The sequence below is a fragment of the Pelodiscus sinensis genome, chromosome 2 (assembly GCF_052426305.1).
Source record: "Pelodiscus sinensis isolate ZL-2025 chromosome 2, ASM5242630v1, whole genome shotgun sequence".
NCBI lineage: Eukaryota > Metazoa > Chordata > Testudines > Trionychidae > Pelodiscus > Pelodiscus sinensis.
In genome coordinates this window covers 193,233,609-193,257,622 of record NC_143053.1, presented here as the reverse complement: position 1 = coordinate 193,257,622, position 24,014 = coordinate 193,233,609, and the positions used below count along the sequence as shown (strand labels likewise).

The 24,014-nt window shown below is 38.0% G+C and overlaps 1 protein-coding gene across 1 annotated transcript in view; it reads right to left on the bottom strand.

Moving 5' to 3' along the window:
- ZNF385D (zinc finger protein 385D) overlaps positions 1 to 24,014 on the bottom strand; it is a 518,904-nt gene that overhangs the window by 3,323 nt on the left and 491,567 nt on the right. Inside the window, exons 8-10 of the mRNA XM_089776010.1 lie at positions 9,679 to 9,909; positions 5,704 to 5,882; positions 4,511 to 4,612 (exon numbers count right to left, since the gene is read on the bottom strand). Coding sequence (XP_089632136.1) covers positions 4,511 to 4,612; positions 5,704 to 5,882; positions 9,679 to 9,909 — 512 coding nt within the window. The remainder of the gene's footprint in view (positions 1 to 4,510; positions 4,613 to 5,703; positions 5,883 to 9,678; positions 9,910 to 24,014) is intronic.

Genomic DNA, 24,014 nt, shown 5'->3' with positions numbered 1-24,014 from the left:
GCCACGTGACAGGTTTCTCTTTGTAGATTATAAAATATAAAATACAGACAGGGAGGAGTGGTATTAGTTTCTGGCATTAGACATGAGCTGCAGTTCTGTAACAATGGAGCCACTATATCATATACTTTATTTATGTTTTGGTAGAGGCTACTCAAACTCAGCATTATTTTAGTTTTGGTGTCACATCTTAATGTAGAAACCTATAATTTCAGTGAGTCCTGACAGAGGCTAAGCAACCAGAACTTGCATAAAATTTAAAGGGAGTTGCAGTTGCCCTGGAAAAGTGGAATAGGAAAGAACTGGCAGAACTGACAATCAGTTGGGAAGCAGCCATCTGGATAATCTGATGATGCAGACTAGAACTTAGTGAAAACACATCACATTTGAATGCATTACAAGGCAGGTATTTTCTTTTCTTTTTTTTTTTTTTTTTTTTTTTTTTGCTAGGCGAGTTCTATTTTTAAAAAAGATAATCAGTGAACCACCATTTATTAGCACCTGCCCCTAAAAAAAAAAAAAAAATTTATCTCACAACAGATATGAACATCTTTTGATTTGTTATGCATTCAAATGGGACATGCATTCCCTTTTTCCCTGTTCTACAGCATCTGACTGGATCTCCTGCAGGGAGGAATCAGTAAAATGGCATTTCTAAGGAAGATGCTGATCGTACTTATGGAGAGAATGAAAACTTGCAGAGATCTTAAAAGCTTTCTTCTGAAAATTCATTTTTGATGTAAGTTTTTTATGCAATCTCTATTTAGTTAGCTGGGATATAGTCTTGTAGGTAAGCTCTGCAGCTTTTTTTTAGCAAGCTTTTAAAGCATCAGCACTGAGCAATAGCAAAAACAATTCTGAAACCTCTCCATTTGCATCTTTCAAACACACAATAAGTACAACATGCTGAATTATATCTGAGTAGAACTAAAAATATATTGCAGGAGCAGCGCTCATTGTAGTATATTAACACTGAGGTTTGATATGTGCATGAACTATCCCAATGTGAGAGACTACCATCCAAGATGAGAATATGGGTCACAGCTAAAGCCAGTGGCAGACCCTGGGAGACGTCAATTGACTTTGGATCAGGCCTTGAGTCCTGGGCTGAGAATCTCTCAATAAGTTGTATATTAATGGTGTACATCTCAGTATAAATATGGACATTTCTCACCTACTGGATAGGGCTAATTTCACCGCAGCCAATAAGAGAGAGACAGATTATCCTCAAGAAGATTATCCCATAAACCAACAGCACCTGTGTAGTCCATCAATGTAATCCACCACCACAAGCTCAGTTTTTCTCTATCAGCTATTGTAAGGGAGATTTTGGCAACTACTGAAGTGCCTGAACCACTATCGTTTATTGATAGCCAAACTACAAGGCCATATTGATGGGCCTATGCAGAAGCCTGTAGCATGACCAAGTCAAGAGGGGATGGGATCTGGGTGCCATAGAAAGGGGACCTTGACTCTGCATCATTCCTGATGATGTCTCTGTCAAAATTGCTGAGCTATGCATTTAGAAATCAGGAAGCTCATCTGTATGTGCCCTCAGGAGTGTGCCTGCCAGGGACTTAGGACATGCAAACTGAAAAAACACGTGTCTAATTAATGACCAGAAACTTCTTGCCTAACTTTTAAAATAGCTTGCTTAACAAGTTTGAGTGACATGTATGAATAAATAGGGAAGAAAAGTTTGGGATAGATGGACTCTTCAAGGACTCTCCCTCTTGTGGTCCCCACAGGAAGATTGGTAGAAGACTGGTCATCAGAAGACTGCTGCTGAGTTTCACTCAAGAGCCAAACCCAACTTTGGTAATTACTGAGGCCTAGGAGTATTTTATTAACCTGTTGCAGATGCGTGTAAATGCTCGAGATTAAGTGAAGTGTTAGCAGCTTTAAGTGAAAGCACTCCTATATTATGAAAGCACAGGGCAACCTCTAGAGAAGGGGTGGCCAAGCCATTTAACAAAGACAGCCAAAACAGTGGCGGAAAAAATGCGAAAAGCTGCACCAGACTTGTCAAGTAAAAACAAAAAAAATATTTTTTTTTTAAAAGGAGACTGCCCCTTTAAGACAGCCACCACCTTTGGTGACATTTTTAAAATCCTGCAGCTCTGACCTGGAAAGCACAGGGAAGCCGGGGACTGAGGAGGGAGCTGGCAGGGGAGGGCACAGAAGCGGCTTCATGAGCCATACTTTTGGGGGCAAGAGCCGCATGCTGCTCCTGAGCCGCGGGCTGGCCATGGCTGCTATAGACTTTGCTGGACCATGAGCTAGGTCGGGGAATGGCTCTGGGGTTCCAGAAAGGGTGGGCTGAGGGGTTAGCCCCTTAGCCATCTCTTTAGCAAATGTTTTCCTTGATTTATTTCCTGACACCACCTCACATGGAGCACAGTTGCCAAGAGCTTTGAGTTGAACTAAACCTTGGTAACAGTATCTACTCACAGATGTTAGATCTGCTGCTGAAGAATTTCAGGGGAAATTTTCAAAGGCACAAAGAGAAGTTAGGTACCTAACCCCATTGAGATGTTTTGGGGGGGACAGGCACTTATCTCCCGCTTGTGTGTCTGAAATCTCCCTCAGGCTCTTTTTCTTGGTCATTAAAACACCCTTTAGCAGGTCATGATGTAAGCCCTCTTCCCTCTCTATGATATTATTTTTTCTCCTTATTTTTTATTTGGATTGAAATAGTTTTTTTTATTTAAAAAATCTTTATTTAGAATAAATTAATCAAAAACCATTTGATATAGGAGCTCTTTTTTTTTAAAAAGTGAAAAAAGTAGATGACAAGAATTTAGAGGTTGGTCAGGTTAGCTTTTTATGTGCGGAACCCATCAGTTTGGAGAGGGACATAGTGAGTCCCAATGTAGCCTAGAAGTTCCTAACAGTCAGACTTATTAATATATGTAATAGTATCTCTAGAAAAGTGCTGAAGACCTTTTGTTTGAGACATTTAAAACTACACTGGAAAAAACACTAGAATACAAATATATTCTATTATCCATTCTGTATAGAGTTGTATATATTAGGGTCTTCAAATTTTCAGGTGGGTTAATGGCTGCTCTACTAGGGTGTGTCTACACAGCAAAGTTATTTCAGAATAACGTCTGTTATTCCGAAATAACTATGTGAGCATCTACACAGCAATTCTGTTATTTCAAAACAATTTTGAAAGAACAGACGGCTTATTCCAATTTCTGTAAACCTCATTCTATGAAATAGCTATTTTGGAATAGGGACTGTGTAGACACTCCACTTCTGCTATTTCAAAATAGCCCCTCACCAGGGCCATTCTAAGTTATTCCTCCTACTACATTGAGAGAGAACATCTACATTAGGGAAGCCTGCCTCGAATTAATTTTGAGGCTTCCCTGCTGCGTAGATGTGCTATTTCAAAATAAGCTGTTTCGGAATAAATATTCTGGAATAGTTTATTCCGAAATAAATGTGCAGTGTAGACATAGCCCTAGAGACTCCTGAAGGAGACGCTTCTATGGCTCCATTTGTAGTGCATTGTAGTTTTGAAGACAAAAGTCCCAAGTTCTGTCTTTCTGCAGCAAGTGTACTCTACAGCTCGTGAATAAGTGACTGGTATGTACAGCTCCAATGATTTGTTAAGAGCTTGCCTCAAATAGTAAAATAATGAATATCAGTGAAAAATTGTATTTCATTGCACAGCAGAATGAAAAATTCCCAGGCAGATCATCTGAGAGATAGCTGTTATGTTACACTCTACTATCCCACCAAGGATCTAGAGTATTTTATAACTAACAAACAAAACCCTAAGAATTTTATTTTTTATTAAATATAAATATACATTATTTTTCTCTTGGCCCCAAGTCTTTGATGTTAATGAGATCTGAGCCTCAAAGAGTTTCTTCTGTGGGAGCGGGATGTGATCAGCTCTGGCTTGAATTGCACAAGATAAAACTATAGATTTTTTACTATGTTTAATTTTATCCAGGTAATTTTAATAAATACAAATAAAAACAAAAATGTGCATTTTATGGTGGATCCTGTCTAACAATCTGAACATTAATTTCTTGGGCATTCACTGTGGAAGGTGCAGGTAGAATCTTTGCCGCTCTTCTCATTCTGAAGAACTATATTTTTTCACCTTTATATTGTTATTGACCTTTATAATGGTGCCCTGTTCTGAGACCATCTCCAGTACCAGTCTAAAAAGGCTTCTTATTGGGCTTATTCCATTGCCCATTGACGTTCATATAAAGACTCCAATTGTCTTCTGTTGTATAGTGAGCTTTCACTTCCAATTTCTTGCCTCCAATTACTACTGAGAACTAACATTCCTCACTTCTAGGATGCATTTGAGCTCTTCCAAGGGACACAAGCAACAGATTTAGGAGTAGGATCAAACCTAGATTCGGTGCTAGATCCTGACCATGCACACACAGTCTGTCATTCAACTTGTATACATTTTTCCCAGTGATGTTTTTGGAAAATCTTTCTCAATATGACATCATGGAAGAGAAAATCATTTGCTTACCCCAAGTGGATGTGCTCCTTTTTGGAGTTTGTTGTAAGGACTATATTTAGGTTTAGGGGGTTTCCCAGCAGCTCGATCTTTGTGCCTTCGACTACTTATGTGCTGTTAAGAAAGGGATATTAGAAAAATTACCTTCTTTCAAAGAGTATCACATCATTAACCCTATCCAGTGCTGAAGATTATTGCTCACCACAATAGTATTAATTTGACTAATTAAAATAAAATAAAGCAATAGCTGATAACCATTTAGATGTGTATCAACTTGAAGGAACTTTTAGTGCTGCATGTATTTGGCTGATGTTTCAAAATACTCAGCCATGCCCTGACTCGGAAGTCAAATGTGAGTTTTAGCACTGCTGGCCTCTTGGGAGTAAAATTAGGCCCTTTTGAAAAATCCCATCTTAAAGCATCTGTAAAATGCAGCCAGTAATTTCCCAGACTATCCAATCATTTCCCATATAGATTCTATGGCGCTTTAGAAGCTATGAACTATTTTTTCCAGGACATTTTTTTTTCCTGAAAAGAATTATTATAAGTAAGATAAACAAGGAAATCTACTTCCCCCAGCCGCCGAAAGCATGAAACAGGTACAAATAGAGTCCATCACATTATTTGCCTCCATACTTTTCTTAACAAGTTTTCAATTCTAAAAGGCACATAAAGTAACTAAGCATATTCCAGAACAATGGCTTTGTTCATCTGAGAGAGAATAATTGACTATAACTTAGTGTAATTGCAATTTAGAGGTTAAGCTTATTGGCTGAAGAGGAACATGATAAAAACAGCCCACACTGCTAAAGAGGTTTTCCAACAATCTATAAAAAGACTCTCTCTATACACCCCCACATCCTTGTGAATACAAATATCACACAGCACACACAATGACATGGTTTATTAAGCCATGGCATTAATGGTAATCTAATGACACTTGTAACATATTATAGTTTACAGAGAGAATCTACAACAGTTTTTAAATGTATATAATCAATAGTTTTTGAGGAAACATATGTTAGCTGATGGAAAATCGTACCAAAAACAAACACACAGAACATATGCCCAAATAAAAAGGGCAAAAGCAGCAAGCTCCATTTAGATGTGAATTCTCATTACACTGACACATGCTAAATGCAAAGGTACTCCCCCCGCCTCATGGCAGAGTCAAGGATTCAACTTTATCCAAGCTGTTTGCGTACCTGTTTAAGTTGTGTCTCGGAGTTTACATGTACATCACAAATTTCACAGTGAAATGTTTTGTTTTGTAGGCCCGTGTTTCCTTTATTAACAGGTCCCTTGCCTTTGACACCGGCCCGGGGAAAGGCTTTAATGGTTCCACTTCCATTCCGGGCTTCCAACATAGTTTTGTGCTTAGTCCCTGGAGAGATTCCAAATAGGAAACAGATATTTTGGGCAAGATGATTGCATTTTATTACTTTAACTTTTAAATACACATAAACTTAGAAATAAAACATATATACAATATGAACACATGTAAAAAATCTCAGTTTTCTACAATGTGTTGTGTTTGCAATATGTCTACATTGCCTATATCAGTTTAATAATCAGTTTAGCAATATTTCACATTTAATACATAATTGCCTAGAATTTAATTATTAAATTGCACATATCAAGGCAACTAAACGGGAACAAAAAGCTACCACCAGTAAGTAGTGGTATGCTCAGAGTATCCTGAGGTGAAATTGAATAAGCGTGACTTCTTTTCATTAATGCCTGCTGCTAATAAGACATGAACAATAGTTGAACAGAAGGAGAGATTTAGCTATTAAAGATGGTGTTTCAAGTGATTTGTAAGCTTCCCTGATGGGGACGATAAACAGCACATTTTATGTCTCAGGAACCTGAATCTGCAATTAAATAATCAGTTCCCAAACCCTGGAGGTTCCAGGCAACAACTTAAGCTTTTAAGGGCCTAAGACAGAACCCAAAATATAAGAAAAATATGGACATTGCTCACATTTGTTACTAAAACAAACTCTAGACATTAAATCAATAATAAAGAGTAAAATTGTGATACCATTACTTGTTTTAAATAATACCTTACATAATTGATTTAAATAGGACCACTCATAACTGAAGCTGCTACTGAATGTGTATGGTGTTACAATCTTATTCAAAATTAACACACTTTTCCAGACTACTTTTTGACATTTTTTTGACTTTCTATTAAAATGAACATGCAAAGCCAGATCTTGATCTGATGTTTAACTGGTGTAGTTACATGGACTTCAATGGAACCACACCAATTAAAGCTAATTAAAGATCTGGCCCATAATATTTAGAACTTCTCAAATTTCTTTTCACCATCAAAAACAATAAATGATTGCACCTTACCACAGTTATCTTTTTTGGATTTCAACTGAAGACCTTTCACCATTTTAGGTCTGTAATATTTCAACTAAAACCCAATCTAATTAAAACCCTTACTAATCCCTCTGGGTCTCATGCTAATACAATAGTCCTTTGGCCTAATAATGCCATTACTTATGTTTACCAACTTTTCCTCGTGCATCTTCCATGCTAGTAAGAAATACTCACCCATCAATTCTATATCCATTTAGTATAGTAATAGAGATGTAGCCGTTTTAGTTTGGTCTTGCTGAAACAAAAGACAGGACTCTGCAGCATTTTAAAGACTAACAGGATGGTTTATTAGATGATGAGCTTTCGTGGGCCAGACCCACTTCCTCAGATCAAATTGTGGAAGAAAATTGGCATGACCATATATACCAAAGGGATACAATTATATATGGTCATGCCAGTTTTCCTCCACAATTTGATCTGAGGAAGTGGGTCTGGCCCACGAAAGCTCATCACCTAATGAACCATCCTGTTAGTCTTTAAAGGGCTGCATAGTCCTGTCTTTTATATCCATTTAGTGTCATTCTACTTATAGCAAGCTTAAGATCAATTTCAAGACATTAGGCAAGGTTGTAGGTCAACATTGAATAATCTCTATCACTATTATTTTGCAGGATTTCTTCTCTGCTGATTAGGGATGTAAGGGTATGTCTACACTACCCCGCTAGTTCGAACTAGCGGGGTAATGTATGCATACCGCACTTGCTAATGAAGCCCGGGATTTGAATTTCCCGGGCTTCATTAGCATAAGCGGGGAGCCGCCATTTTTAAATCCCCGCTGCTTCGAACCCCGTGTAGCGCAGCTACACGGGGCTCAAACTAGGTAGTTCGGACTAGGGTGCCTATTCCGAACTACCGGTACTCCTCATTTCACGAGGAGTAACGGTAGTTCGGAATAGGACCCTAGTCCGAACTACCTAGTTCGAGCCCCGTGTAGCCGCGCTACACGGGGTTCGAAGCAGCGGGGATTTAAAAATGGCGGCTCCCCGCTTATGCTAATGAAGCCCGGGAAATTCAAATCCCGGGCTTCATTAGCAAGTGCGGTATGCATACATTACCCTCCTAGTTCGAACTAGGAGGGTAGTGTAGACATACCCTAAGTGAGTAGCTGACTAGTCAACTATCTGATAAGCATAAGCTTATTGAATAGAGAGTAGTGCCTAGACTAGTCGCTTCCCTGCTCCACTATCAGAGGGGGCAAGGGGCAGAGCAGGAGCCGGAGCTGAGGGGAGCCAGCTTAAAAGCCAATTCCCCCCAGCACATATCTTAAAAGCCAATTCCCCCCAGCTCCACTATCAGAGGGGGCAAGGGGCGGAGCAGGAGCCGGTGCTGAGGGGAGGCAGGGGCTTACTGGGGACTGGGCATGAGCTGGGAATCAGCTGATTCCCAGCCCACACCAAGTCTCAGACGCTGTTCCTTTACGTTTTAAATGTATTTGAACCATCATGCTCTTAATACATTTAAAAGGCTGAAGTGCAGCAAGGGGGACCAGGTGCAAGCCAGGATAGCTGATTCCTGACGGCTCTTAATACATTAAAAAAGCAGAAGAACTGTGAGGTGGGGTAAGCTGGGAATAAGCTGCCCTGGCTTGCATCTGGTGCCTCCCACTGCACTTCAGCCTTTTAAATATATTAAGATCCTGACAGCTCTTAATAAATTTAAAAGGCAGAGCCACAGCAGGGTTAGCTCCTGGGGCTGGGAGCTAATCCCACTGTGGCGCTGCAGTTTCTCCCCTTATTGACTAATCAACTAGTCGATGGAAATCCCATCAACTTGTTGATTAAACACAATTTAATGTCCCTAATGCTGACACCAGAATCCTTAGCTTTGCTCACAACAAGTCAAATCCACCATAGTGTTTACAAAAGTAACAACAGTTGGTCACCTGTCTACACAAGGGCTCTCTAACACTACTTACACTAGTGGTAAGAAAGTGTCATATCTACAAGAAAGAGCCTCTAGTTGCCAAGGAGTAGCCATCATCAGCCATTTAGTGCAGGGTTAGATATTTTTATTCTGTATGCTTACCAAAACCTATTGTTCAATAAAAAATGTTATCTTTAATTGACTGTTTCAGTATAATTTATTATATTTTGTACCAAAATATTCTCTTTGTTATTTGACATAAATGAAAGTATGCAAATTCTGAGCACCAAATATAAGACAGCTATACTGGATCACAGAATGCTAGATCTAGAAGAGACCTTGAGAGGTCATCAAGTCCAGTCCCCTGCCCTCACAGCAGGACCAAGCACTATCTAGATCATCCTTAATAGATGTCTATCCAACCTGCTCTTAAATATCTCCAGTGATGGAGATTCCACAACTTCCCTAGGCAATTTATTCCAGTGTTTAACCGCCCTGATAGGAAGTTTTTCCTAATGTCCAACCTAAACCTCCCTTGCTGCAATTTAAGTCTGTTGGATCACACCAATGGTTAGCTAGCCCCAATATCCTGTCTTGTAACAGTGGCAAGTGCTAGGGGATGAACAGAACAGTCCCAGTTCGTGGCAGTCAGAGTAACAGGGTATAAAGCTGTCACTTACCACCATAATATTTGGAAGCAATAAAAAGTAAAATTTAAGAAAACTGGTAACTTGTAGGCACTAGACTTCTTTTTTTCCCTTATGAAAGACTCCTTGCTTGTCATTTTTATTCTTTAATACTTAATGAATTCCATGTAATTGCCAGTTTTCTGCCACCTCTTTGTCCCCTGCTGCAAGAGACCTAATCTATTCAGAGGAAGATAATTGCAGAGCTCTTGAAACAGAAAAGAAATTGCTACATCTCACCACTGTTGTGCGCCTCCAGCTGTGAGGTGGAGTTGACAGCAACCTTGCATAGTGAACAGTAAAGCAGCCTTTTTGCCTTTTCTTCCTCTGTCTCCACGGAAGGGCATGTGTTGCTGCTAGTGGCTGTTGTGGGGATTTTTTCCACTTTAGAGGTGATCTCAGTTGTCATAACACTGCTTTTCCGAATTTCCACTGTTGTTGTTGATATTGCTGGTGTCCCAGTGGTAAGGTCTGCAGTCAAAATAAGAAGGCAATGGAAACAAAATAAATGTATTGACCGTTTTCATTTGGAATTTTAATGTCGCAGCTACAAAGAAACACCTAAAATTTCAATAAAACTTTGACTAATGATAATCAGCTCAATCTAACCTTTTTCTTATCACTAGAGTACATTTGTAAAATACAGTGCTATACTGAAACACCATACACATTGTTCCCCTGTATAACATAAACACTTACTAGATACATATTTCTTACACTGGAAAGACATATCAGACCATTGAGACCATTCTCCTACAAATGCACGATAATCCCTTAAAAGGTCATATGAGTTATTAGTAATTTAGACAGTTAGCATTTATACACAGTCCTTTGAGCTTATAATGCACTATAACTGCTATATATTATTATCATCTGATTTTGAAAATCATTTCATCTTCTGTACTATTGTTAAACCTGTACGGTTCTGAAAGTCAGAGAAAGACAAAATATTACATTGACATTACTCTTGATCTTAGCTAAAAATAATAGATTAATAACAGTTATTCCTTACAGAGATTTAGATTTTCAAAGAGTTGTAGAAACACACTCAATTTGCTTAGAAAAATGTATGCTTCACTATCATATACAATGCTATACATATAAGTTATTTTAAGCATTTAAAATTTCCCCACACCAAAAAGGGTACATTTTCTTTCCCAAAACTAAAAGCAAAATAAAATAAAGGCTCTAAACAACATATATTCTGCAGCACCATTGTAATCACGAGATAAAGATACATTATAGGATTTTGCAATGGTATCAGTATGCACAGTTATGTCAATGTATTTTTTCTTTACTCATGTATTTTTAAAGACTATCACAAGGAAAAATGTATTTATTAAAACCACATAGAACGTGTCTATTCAATCTCCTGAGTGCTGATTTTTTTTACAATGATATACTGAGTTATTGAAACAACTACAGGAATACAAGGGGGCGGATAATATTTTAAATACCAAGACTTTGATTGACTAATTATGATGGCAAGTGAGATGGTAGAATTGTGACATTAGAGATAACCCAGATAAAGAGAACACAGTGGACAGTAATGCATTGGGAGTCCTGTTGATTAAAATATAGTATAAGATGAGATTTAAAAAAAATACATTCAGAAATAGTTACTATCAGACTGTGATTTTATAGTTTTAATATATAATTTGATTACACTCTGCTGTTACTGAAAAAGTCCATTACAGCTGAGCCATAAAATATTGTATGACCTTTGCAAGAAACTTGTTATTATAATATGTAAGACCTAAAGATCAAACAGGATTGCAAATAAGAAAAGACAGTGAAGTGAAATATGGTGGCAAAACAAGGCAATGCCATTTGTATATTGGATAACAGATCATGAGAGAGGGAGGGATAGTTCCTCTCCATTGCTTTGAATCAGAAAAAGAATATGTGCTTTTTCAGTAGAACTCAAGCATGTGCTTAAAATTAAGAGCATTTCTCAACAGACATGTTTGCTGAATTGGAGCCCAAAGCTAGTCTTAGATATACTTACTCATGTTGGGTAGCACCTCTCTCCATTATAAGCCGTTCTGCCTTCACTGAAACTACTCCTGCAGGAATAACAGGTAGTTCGAAATAGGGCTTTATTTCAAACTACCGGGTCCCTGCCACGTGTAGACGCGGGCAGTTAGTCCGGACTTGTACATTTAAAAAATGGCGACTGGCCAGGAAGATGCAAATCAAGCGTGGGATATTTAAATCCCGGGCTTGATTTGCAACTTCGAATGCCTACATTAGCCTCCCTAGTTCGAACTAGGGGGCTAGTGTAGACATATCCTTAGTGAGGATTTGAACCAGGGGGTTAGCTTTGCAAAGGACTTTTCTTGGGCTTTTAAAGCTAGACTGAAAAAAAGTTGTATTGTTGAGGAAACTCCTGTATTAGCTAAGTAGTGGACCAGATAGTCCTTTTTATCTGTAATCTATGAATGTATTGCTCTTCTCTCCTTTCTCTCTCCTTTTTTTCTTTTTTATTCTCCTTTTTATTCTTATAGTTTTAGCATGATTAAAATATAAGTCACCCTCCATACAGGAAGACAATCAACCCTAACAACACCAGAGTTGAAACAAAAATTTCCCTTTAGAGGCAGGAAATAAAACCATACTGTATAATGAGTGCAGTCATTCTTGTAGTCTCAGAAAAGGCACAGGGAGTGATAAGTAAGAAGAGAGTAAATTCTTGTCTTAATGCTTTTATTTTATTTATATTTTCAAATGTTATTTTATACTAGAAGTAAGATTTTAAAATGTTAAGTACATTAAGAAGTATTTTATATATATGGTTAGGTTTTTTTATATATAGCACCAGTGTGTTGAATGCATGCGCACAGAGAAAAAAGGTAACTTGGGGGACACTTGAGGTAACTTATTTGTATGATAAGGGATGGGCCATTCCAAAAACAGGAAAGCAGCTTTATCCATACAGAAACCCTCCTATATAGGGTATAAAAGAAACTGGCAAACATCAGCTTTATGGTGCATATACATGTAGTTCCATGTCAGGAGCTGTGCCCATATTTGTAAACAATGACAAAAGCTTCTTTGGCTCTTTCACATACCTCTAGTCCAGTGACGGGTAAGCTTCAAAAAGTGCATTTGTTTATATATATGGCATTCTAACTATTTTCAAAGGTTATGAGAACATCTTGGCTACGTCTAGACTACATCGTTTTTTCGGAAAAGGGATGTAAATTAGATGTACCACAATTGCTAATGAAGCGGGGATTTAAATCTCCCCCGCATCATTAGCATAAACATGGCTGCCATTTTTTTTTGCCGGAAAAAAGCGCCAGTCTAGATGCTGATCTTGCGGAAAATAAAGCTTTTTCTGAAAGATCCCTTATCCCTTAGGGATCTTTCAGAAAAGGCTTTATTTTCCTCAAGATTAGCAATTGCGATATGTCTAATTTACATCCCTTTTACGAAAAAGGGATGTAGTCTAGACGTAGCCCTTAGGTATAGTCACGAGGTTGTACAAATTTCAAAAGCAGGCTCTGGTTTTGGTCAGGCCAGAAATATATCTAAAATAGCTTTACTGTATAATATCTCCACTTTTACATGGATACAGGATGCTTTTATAGGGTTACGTTGCGGCCTCCATTCTAGTCTGTGTTTTCAAATCTACTGCAGCAAAATTATTCTAATTAAAAACTATTCTCATCTATTCTTCTCACTACTTTAAAACTTTCGTTTCTTTATCCCAGACCTGTGGAACAGTGGTACTAGGCAATGCTTTTTATTAAAGAAAGCTTCATCATATAGTAGGAGAAAAACAACAAATACATAGAACAACATTTCTTGAGGCAAATTCCATGTACAGGAAACGCTTGAGGGAATGAATGATTTAAAAAATTATCTACCTGAATATCTGACTTCCTATATGTTTGTTGATTTGCCTTTCACGATGTAATTATCTTGAAGTGAAAAAGGATATACTCTCAATTCTTACTCCATTTGAGTTCATCTTAATATATATGCTTCAAAACAAGACCCTATACACATGTTAAACTAAACAAGCCACATGCCATCAGCATGCTATGTGACTGGTTGCAAACACTGCTGTGCATGCCATATATCTTACTCATTCATCTTGTAATAAATTGCCCTCTTATAACAACATACATTCCATTTATACTGTTTTATTAACAACGTGAAAACCAATAAAAGGGAAAACTATTCAAAGTACACTCTAGTTCACAGTGGAAAGTCATGCCAAGACTAAAGATATAAAAAGACAATTTCACTCATGAATACTTTAGAACCGTCTGTAAATGACTAATGCAGAAACATGCTAAAATCTGTCTACTCAGTTTAAAAAAGGAAACTAAAGCCGCCACATCCCCCTTGCACCATTCTTTCAAGCAAACAAACATTCAGATCTTTGAATATATTAAGTTTCTGCTCTCGGCGTGTGAATTGGTGCCCTCAATACAAGGGGCTGAATTAAATATATAAAAGATTTAAAAGACCAGCAATAAGTAATTTTAATTGACAATTGCTTGAAGACTGAATCAGCACCTAATAGCATTGTATTATGATGACCACTGAAGAGCTATTTCAACAATATATAACCTAAAATTAAGCCTGAAATTCAGTCAAAATACCAATGTGAAAGAATTGTTTCTGGTTACGCTTGTAGTGCTGTGGTATTTTCATACCAATGCCTGCAGTAAATATTTATTACTGCAACTGTCACTGTTTGGCTTTGGCAAAGAGCAAGAGATTACTAATATTGTGTGGAATGGGACTTGAGAAGCAAATAAAAGGAAACACTTCAGGTTTCACAATGGACTGCTATAGTTATAATGTAAATACTTAGAAAAATCTATAAAAGACAACACGTGAGCACTAGAAAAATCAAAGATTTATTTTCATAATAAAAACAAAAACACGGAATACATAAAAAGCATCTGTGAGTATGAATTTAGTGCATAAGATACAGACCTCTTAATTCAACTGGAAAACCATAAGCAAGTTATTAAGGTCCTTTTAAGCAAACAGGATTCATTTTATATCCCAAATATGCTTGTCATTAATTTTCTTTAAAGGACACAACATTTTAGTTACTTCATTTTTTTCCTCCTGCTCTCTGAGAATGTGCAAGTCTCACTCATCTGTTCTTACTACAAAACATAAGAGTTCTTCATTCTTAAACTGTATATACACACTCCCCCAAATCATAGCTGTTAATGAGTTTATTTTTTTCCCACGGTTTCAGGTGGCATGCATGTTTAAATATCAAATTTAACATGTGCATTTACAACCAAAAAAATCTCCCATTTTAGTCAGTGGAAAATGTGGCACAGTTTTAAATGGGTTGAGGATTTGGCTCAATATAATGTACATACAAATATTTTAAGCCAAAGGTAACGATATATTCATTACCAGTGATTCAGTGCATTATAATAACTAGAAGCATTATTGTGCTTATATTCCGCTGCTTCATAAGTTATTGATTCCATTGCTGGTATCATTTTATTCAATGTTCATCATGTAGCAAACTTCTTATGGTACCTGAGACTAGGGTTTCAAGAGGTGAATAAGGAAATTAGGTCTGCAAACCACAGTAAAGTTCAATAGGACCTAACTTGGCTGCTTTGAAAATCTTATTGTTCTCAGTATTTGCTATTTTGTTTATAAGATACTGTTTTCCATCTATTAACGTTACAGAAAAGTATATTAAAACAAAATTGCTTTTTACAAATGCACGAGGAGTAATGGTAGTTCGAATTAGAAAGCCTAATTTGAACTACCTACTCTGTGCCGCATGTAGCCGTGGGCACGGAGTCCGAACTACCGGGGATTTAAAAATGGCGGTGCCCGGCAAGATGCAAATGAAGCCCGGATATTTAAATCCTGGGCTTCATTTGCAACTTCGATTGACTACATTAACCACCCTAGTTCAAACTGGGGTGGTAGTGTAGACATACCCTAATAGACTTGATATAGTCATTCTGTGCAGGAGAAAGCTGGGCAGAAAAGGACAGACATTTCTTTAGAGACTGGGACTGGGAATGTGTTGGAGGTCACCATGAGGTAATTTTTACAGATAGTAAGAGCCAAAGTACCATAAACATGGTGGTTGTGACTTGCATGCTGAAGTCTGTTGGTGAGTTGCAAGGCATTGTGAAGGGCACTAATGTTACAGGGCAGGAGTACAACAGCTACTCGTTGACCTGGTCTGTACCCTGATATGTCACAATAGCACAGAATCTCTGATCTCAGTTTTACAGTTAAGGCTGTTCTGTGTTTTGCACTTAAAGCAGGGATTCACTCATTCCTTTGTATAAGGAATGCAGTTTATCTGCTCCTTAGTAAATGAATTGAATACATTTTCAGAGAAGTTATAAGTAACTCGTTAGTTTATGAGTCAAAATTAATTTAAATATGGATATGTTAGGAAATTAATCAGCATGCATCAGACATTATTTTTTTTTCCCAAAAGACCTTCATAATCAAATGAAGGAGTTTGGTTTTTTGTGTTTTTCATTTATAGTAACAGAATTAGTCATTTACTTCTTTTAGTTAAGTACTACCAAGTAGTGAGCCATATCTAGACTAGAAAACTATTTCAAAATTAGTAAATTTGACATAATAAATCCCAATTTAACAAATTCAAACGAGCACGTTCACACTATGGGGAAGCCTCAAAATTAGTCTGGCTCCATTAAAGTGGAGATACTACCTCAGACTTAGAGCCCCAGAAAACACTGGGGAGTAATTAGTTCAAATTACTCTGGGGAGTAATTATTTTGAAATAGTGCCACCAGAGTATCCACTCTACCATTATTTTGAAATAGCTATTTTGGAATTAGCATTACTCCTGATGAAAAGCAGGGGTACAGATTTGGAATTCCATGGCCCATTATTTCAAAATAATGAGCTAGATAGTGTGGACACTCTACTTATAAATTCAACTGGGAGTGGGGGGGGGGCATTATTTTGAAATAAAGTCCTAGTGGAGAGCAGGGCTTAATGTCTATGATATTTAAAGCCATTAAAGTAATATTATGCAAGATGGGTGCTATTGAATAAGCCATAATGTAGGAGTTCAGAGCTCCGGACTAAAACCAGAACTATTTCTATACCGGTGCAGCATTTGAAAATCACTGCTGAGTAGGTTTGCCAGGTGTCCGGTTTTGAACTGGACAGTTTAGTATTTAAGCTTTCTGTTTGGGAAACAAATTGAGAAAATATAAATGTCTGGTACTTTCTAAATAAGATGTAATGTAGATTGTGATGTAATGTCAGATGTGTCCAGTATTTTTGATTAAATCATCTGGCAACCTTACTGCTAAGGTGACTGTTTTGGCTTCTCTTTTAAGACTGGGCATTATTCCCACAGCACTGAAGTTCTAATAAAACACCATTAATTCTATATTTTTTCTTCCCTTTGTTGAGGCCTGCATTGTAGCTACCAGCCTAACAGGGTGGTGTTTTCTATGAAACCGATGAGCATGACTTCCTAAACAGACAGAAGATGCTGAGAGACTTAAGGGATGTTGGTTTTCTCCAGGACCAGCATGTTGCCTTTCTGGTGGTCTCAACTTCTTTGGCTGTAGAAACCTCATACAAGAGCAGAGATTCTGGAATAGTGGGGGTGATGAGAGTTACTGAACAAAATTGTAAAACTTTGTATATGGTGGAAGCCACCTTAAGCCAGCTGATGCAGCAGCACCCCCAGCACCTATGTACTTGAGATTTCACTGCAGTATAATCGGGAGAGTGTTGATATACTATTTTGACCAGCTCCGGCTACTCAGTTTTCTGGCAAGTCAAATGAATTTGATAACTCAGTGTTTGTGGCTCAGAAGCAAAGGATGAAGAAACCAATAATTCCACTTCACCCTCTTCTCACTGATGCCCCTGTTCCAAGTTTTCTGTTGATATATCATGCTGGTGAGTTGATGGAAAGCAAGCAGAAAAAGAGTACTGAATGTTCAATGATTGAAAGAGTTTTAAGAGAGAGTAAAGAAAACAGAAAACTGCATGCAAGAGCTTTTTGGATTTCTGTAGTTCAGCTGCCTTCTGTTTTGGCCTAATATGGCCTTTTCTTCAATTAGCAGTGCATAATTTGAACAAAATCTATATTACATTTTACTATCAGTCCCTTCAGTTTAATGCATAATTCACCAATCTTGAAAAGCATTAACCAAAAACAAAAAATAGGATGGCTACATTCCTATTGAAGTTTATTGAATGGAGCTGGGAGGAACCACAACTAATCAGGTTAAAGGAGCAAAGGCAAGAAATAAAAGAAGAAAGTGCGAAGCAATGTCTGAACTTTCTGATAAATGTTCATTATAAAAAAGGCAAAAGGAAAAGGAGAGGAAGAAGGAAAGAGACGGGGGGAGGAGAATCAATTTATTCTCAAGATATTTTCAGTGATTCCTGGTTCTGACTAGGTTTGGGAGCTGTCCTTTCAGGCCTATCACACAGATTTCTCATCTGTGAGGCAGAATAAAATCTGCTTTCAGAAACTATGAATGAAAGCTTCTCTGTTCAAGGAGCTTTAGGGAGAAAAGTGTTGCTAGCTGAAGCTCCTGTTGCCATTTAATTAATGAGACCTGTGTAGTGAAAAATTCAATTTAAAACCAGGACAAAGGACAAAGAATTAGCTTAAAGGGTGGAGTTTACAATCAAGTGCAGAGAGGATTTTGCTGATTGTAGTTTCAGCTAACCTACTAAAATAACACATTTTCCATTTGGACTCTGACTTGAAGGTTAAGCATAAGGTTAAGCATAAGGTTTAATTTCTGTAGCTACATTGTTATTTTGGAGACTGCAGAGTAAGATTAATCATTCAAAACACAGCTTTAAAGAGAAGACACACAACCATTAAACCATGTTCTTATCACACATTTAATGTGAATGTCACATTACCCAGTATCTCAGCTGCTCAAGCCTTGCAACACCAAGGACCACATCAGCAAACAGCTATGAGCCTAATAGCTGCATGCATTTTCTAGATACATTTCCCTAGTTAAAATAAAAAGAAATACAATTGTAACTGTACTGTCATCTTCCGTGATAAATAAACTGAAATTGCATGTTGACTGATGGTCAGAAGCATCCGAGCATTAAGAGGGTCTGGCCTGTTAGAGCCATTTGTTTCCATAGATTCATACTTCCGCATGAAGGCCAGATAATATGAGTTTTATAGAGGCCTGTACTGAGGACAGGGCAGAGTCACACAGTCCCAAAAAGAGCTCAAGGAAGGATTGTAACTCAAGAAGGAAAATTCTATCCAGAGTGTTGCTTCCTCCAAGAGCTCCCTGGTGTGTAGGAGTAGGTGGGGTGGTGGGAGAAATCATGGAATACACAGGCAGCACCTTTTAGTCCTGCACTACAGTAGGTGGAATTTTAAAGCGAGGAAACAATTGGAAGCTGTAAGAAGTAAGAGCCCCCCTCCACTTCAGTATATTTAGAATAGTCTGATGCCTCTGACTGCTGACTTTAGCAGAGCAATTTTTGAAGGTGAAAGAATAGGGAGTCCACATGGGAAATACAATGAAATAATGAGCATGTTAAATCTTAGTTAACAGCAAAACAGAGGCAGGTAGATCACTGAGGTCTCTATATTGCTGACAGGACTGGCATAAAAATATTACTTCCTCTCACAGGGCTAAACTATGGTGTTGCCACAAGCCTCTTGAATGGGACAGCGCACTGTTCTGTACCCTCAGAACAAGGCTGGAAGAAGAATCGGAGTCAGTCAAAATGTGCCTCCAAGCTTTCTATAGTTGTGGGGATAAGTACCTGAATCAGCCCCATGCCTAATGCAGTGTCTCTCTCTCAGCACACACTGGCACAGCTGAACTGGCTGGTGCCGTGGGGATGAGGGGAGAGTTGAGGATTTGCCCACATTCTGCACATCCATGGGAAGGCAAGCAGAAGCTACCTTCCCCCACCTTACACTGGTACCTGCAAAGCAGGAATATGGCACAGAGGTGTAAAAGGGACAGCATATACCTCTTACGTAGGAACAAAAAATGGGTCATAAAGTATTAGTGATTTCAAAACTAGTTCTCAATAAGATAAACAAACCCAAGCCATTGACTCATAGACTTTAAGGTCAGAAGGGACCATTATGATCAAGTCTGACCCCCTGCACAGCGCAGGCCACAGAATCTCGCCCACCCCTCTTAGAATAATCCTCTCACCTATGTCTCAGATATTGAAGCCTTCAAATACTTTGAAGGCCCCAACATGCATTGAGTCCTTCAGCTGTGATCTGTGCCCAATACTACAGAGGAAGGCGAAAAACCTCCAGGGCCTCTGCCAATCTACCCTGGAGGAAAATTCCTTCCTGACCCCAAATATGGCGATCAGCTAAACCCTGAGCATGTGGGTAAGACTCACCAGCCAGACACCCAGAAAGTTCCCTATAATGAATGGTCAATTAGTTACCAAGATCATGTTATTTCATCCAACCATCCCCTTATCATAGAATCATAGAACTGGAAGAGACCTCAGAAGGTCGTCAAGTCCAGCCCTCCGCTCTAGGCAGGACCAATCCCATCTAAATCAACCCGGCCAGGGTTTTGTCAAGCCGAGACTTAAACACCTCTAGGGATTGAAAACTTGATATTGGACACATTTTTAAATGCGGAGATTCAGAGTTTAGTAGCAGGGTTTGGATAGTATTTCAATGAGGTAGACCTAATAGAACAGGGGAAAAAAACAGCTGGAGGGGGTAGGGAAGTCACCAGAGGAGGAATCCTCTATATTGTCTATTTCAATCTTTCAAGGACAAGATTAAGGGAGGAAAAACCATAATGCCCCCCAATGTTCAGAGAAGTATTCATCAATGACGGAAAAGAGAAAGAAATTGCTTTTATTAATCAAAATTAAAATGAGAGAGCAAAGAGTGAATTGAATTTCAATTTGCAAAAGATCTATCTCTCTATATTTTAAAAGGCGTTTATGTGTTTCCCCCATTTTTTTACCAAGTCTAGAATTTCACAATGTTCTCTTCTACAGCGCCTGTATGAACACTGAGTTCTACAACAGATTTATAATCCTAGAATTAAAAAAAAAAGATTTAACTAGCTCTAAGAAGAATCTAGAAGCTCAGAGAATTAACTTCTGACAACCTTCTTAAGTTCAATACCACATGGTATTCCTCCCATACTTGGTCCAGGAATAATTAAAATTATTCCCTCTAAAAAAACCTGACTTCCTATACCGGACAGCATCAGACTAGTAAATCTGTTTTTGGAAATACACTAATGTTGTATAAGCATTATATAATGTATAATGCTATATAAGCATCTGTGGTAATAGTATCATTTTCTTTAGAGAAAAAAGAGGTGATACAGAGCATTGAGAAAAAATATGCACATTTTTTCAGACATCTGTCTTGGAGAACACTTTAACTAAAACATATAGCAGATTTATCCATTGTAATCTAGTTTCAGTTGTGCATTGGCACAGAGGTATTTGAAATTATACATGGAAGACTCCCAGATATTTGGTAGGAAAATTACACAGAGAATAGTTGGGGCAGGAGGGGATGAGGTAATAACTTATTTTTTTTACTGTAAATACTTAATGAATCACTATTTTCACTTTCCAACAACTCTGAATACCTGTTGGATTTTCAACCCATCTTCACAATTTGATGCCTTGATAAAGAAGCTTTCCTTTGGCTTTACCTAATAGCTGTATCTATTTTTGGTACTCTATTTAGAAAGTTCTGAAATTGAGTCTCATTTCACTTATGGCGATGAAAGAAACTAAGGAACTTTCCAGATAGCTTTTGAGGAAAGCTTTTAATATTAATATCTCTGTTGTGTGTACTCTTATATCTCCATCTGGCTCCTACTTTCAAAGGTGCTCAATCTGAGATGCCTTACATGGGCCTCGTTCTCAGCTAAGGCTAAGAAACTGCTCTAATCTAGACACCTTTCAGGTACTTTTAGTAGATCTAAGACCCAAAAATCACTACTGACTTCTGCAAATATTAACCTCAGTTAACCTATTCCTAAAATCAAAACCCTGATTGATATGGACACAATACACAAGAGTATTCACATTAAAACAATGTACTGTTACTGACAAAATGATCAATCAACATTTATAAACAATCAGCAAAAAACAATGCCTGTCTCCCTCTTTCCAGACTCTGCGAATTGGGAAAATTCCTGGCTAAGTGATACCCAGGGTTTGGAGGTGGGCCATTTACTGACTCTCCCACTTCTGAACAGAATACCTCTGGCAGCTCCCACATGTTCCCTGTAAAGAGGCTGCTACTGGTGCCATGGTGGGTAAGTCTTCCCTTAGAATGCTTGTGTGATCAGTTATTCTGTTGGCAGCTGCCAACATTTTCTTGTGGCATTAAGAGAAGAAAAATGAAATGATGATTTTAATAGTTTCTATCTTAGCAAAAGCAGAGTGGTGAGTGGGTGGGTATATATTTTATATGTCACTTAGCCGTAGGCCAATTTAACAAAGGCCTGCTGAAAACAATGGAAGAAAGGTCTCAAATCTCAAAGAAAGGTCGCAACCATTTTTATAAAGGTGCTAGGGAATCTAAATATAAGGGGATTGCTACCAGCTCTTTTTTAATTAAAAAAAAGCAAAATTATATAATTTTATTTACCCAGCTCAAGATCAGATAGGGACTGGACCTTGAGAAAGAAATGATAGCTCACACGGCCTTTTACATTTTCAATCACAGATGTTTCTCTGTAATATCTTCATGACTAGCATGATAGCCAAAATTCTCAGTCTTTTCTCACATTGAGCCCAGGCTCTTCCACTGTTATGATTTGCCACCCTGCTTGAATAGTGACAGGTATTGAGAAATGCAGCAGCTTCAGGTCTTAAAAAATAGAGGCATTAATAGCACATTTTGGGAGTCTAACATACTATGTTGCCAGTTTCTTCACTTTCACTCTATTCTCTGTCTCAGACCACAAAACCAATAAAGGTATATGAATCAGAATAAGTAAGCAGAGATACAAGACCAGCCATTTAAAAGTTGTTCTCATTTTCAGCTCTTGAAAGTGCAGCTCCATTATAAATAAGTAAACAGGTCTCTGCAAACATTCACATTTACACAATGTCCTGGAAGATAGCTACAATCTGCATGCCTGAAGAGGCTTTCAGCCATGTAATCATCTCCTAATGAACACACAAATTCAAAATATCAAGTGGCTGCAAGAATCAGATCACCATTGCATAACCATGCCTTCCACTCAGCTGAGTGCCAATGATTTTTTTAAAATTCACCTTCTTATTCATAATAAATAATAATATTTTGCATTTCTACCATGCTTGCTCTCAGAGACTGTCAAATATCATACAAATATCAATGAGTTAAGTTTCAGGGGACCTTGTGAGATACAGATAGGTACAGATTATCATCCTACTTTAAAGATGAGGAAACTTAGACAATAATGGGCCCACATTTACATGAGTGGTTAATGATTTGGGCTGCCTGAGTTTTTGGGTTGCAATTTGAGATAGCTTACTTGGTTTTCAGAGGGTTTTCACAAGGATGCTGCTCAGCATTCACTGAAAATCAGCCTCCTCCAATGTGTTTCAAGTTGGACATTCATTTTTGAGGCACCCAACACAATTAATCAAGTTTGATAAATTAGGCCAGATTAGAAATGTCTTAACCAAAACCACACTATCTATGTAACAAATATCTTTATCTTCTGACACATAGTCCTTGAGTCTCAACCACAAACCCATATTCTCGGACTTTGTTTTGAAATCTCTCCTTCCTCCCTACAAACCACCTTTTTCTTTTCCCCTTCCTCTTCCCGTGGATATTTTGGAGGAAGAGCTCTTTAAAGGAGAAGTAAAATAGGGGTCTTGGTCATACCGCATGAAGTCAAAAGAACTCCCATTGACTCCCATCTAACTCTGTGACACTAAGTAAGTCACAATATAGCTTGGGTATGAATACTCTCATTTCTTTCTGTTTATTCCCTGTACCCTGCCTTCAGCTAGTTTGGGGATGAGAAGAGGGAATAAAATAAAGTTGAAGCCTTTTAGCACAAGGTTATTTTTTAGGTAATATCATATGGTCCATGATGGGTGTTCATGGGAAGAACTGGAAGTGCTAATAAATAATGTTCATGGGATAAACTGGAAGTGCTAATAAATAAGTACAATTATGACATTGTTGGCATTACAAAAACTTGGTGGAATAATAAACATAATTGGAATGTTTGTATGGAAGGGTACAGCTTGCTCAGGAAGGATAGACAGGGAAAAAAGGGAGGAGGTGTTGCCTTATATATTAAAAATGAACACACTTGGAGTGAGGTGGAGATGGACATAGGAGGCAGAAGTGTTGAGAGTCTCTGGGTTAGGCTAAAAGGGGTTAAAAACAAGGGTGATGTCATGCTAGGAGTCTAATACAGGCCACCTACCCATGTGGAAGAAGTGGGTGAGGTTTTTTTTAAACAACTAACAATATCATCCAAAGCCCAAGATTTAGAGGTGATGGGGGACTTCAACTATCCAGATATATGTTGGGAAAATAACAAATAGGGGCACAGACTATCCAATAAGTTCTTGGACTGAATTGGAGACAATTTTTTATT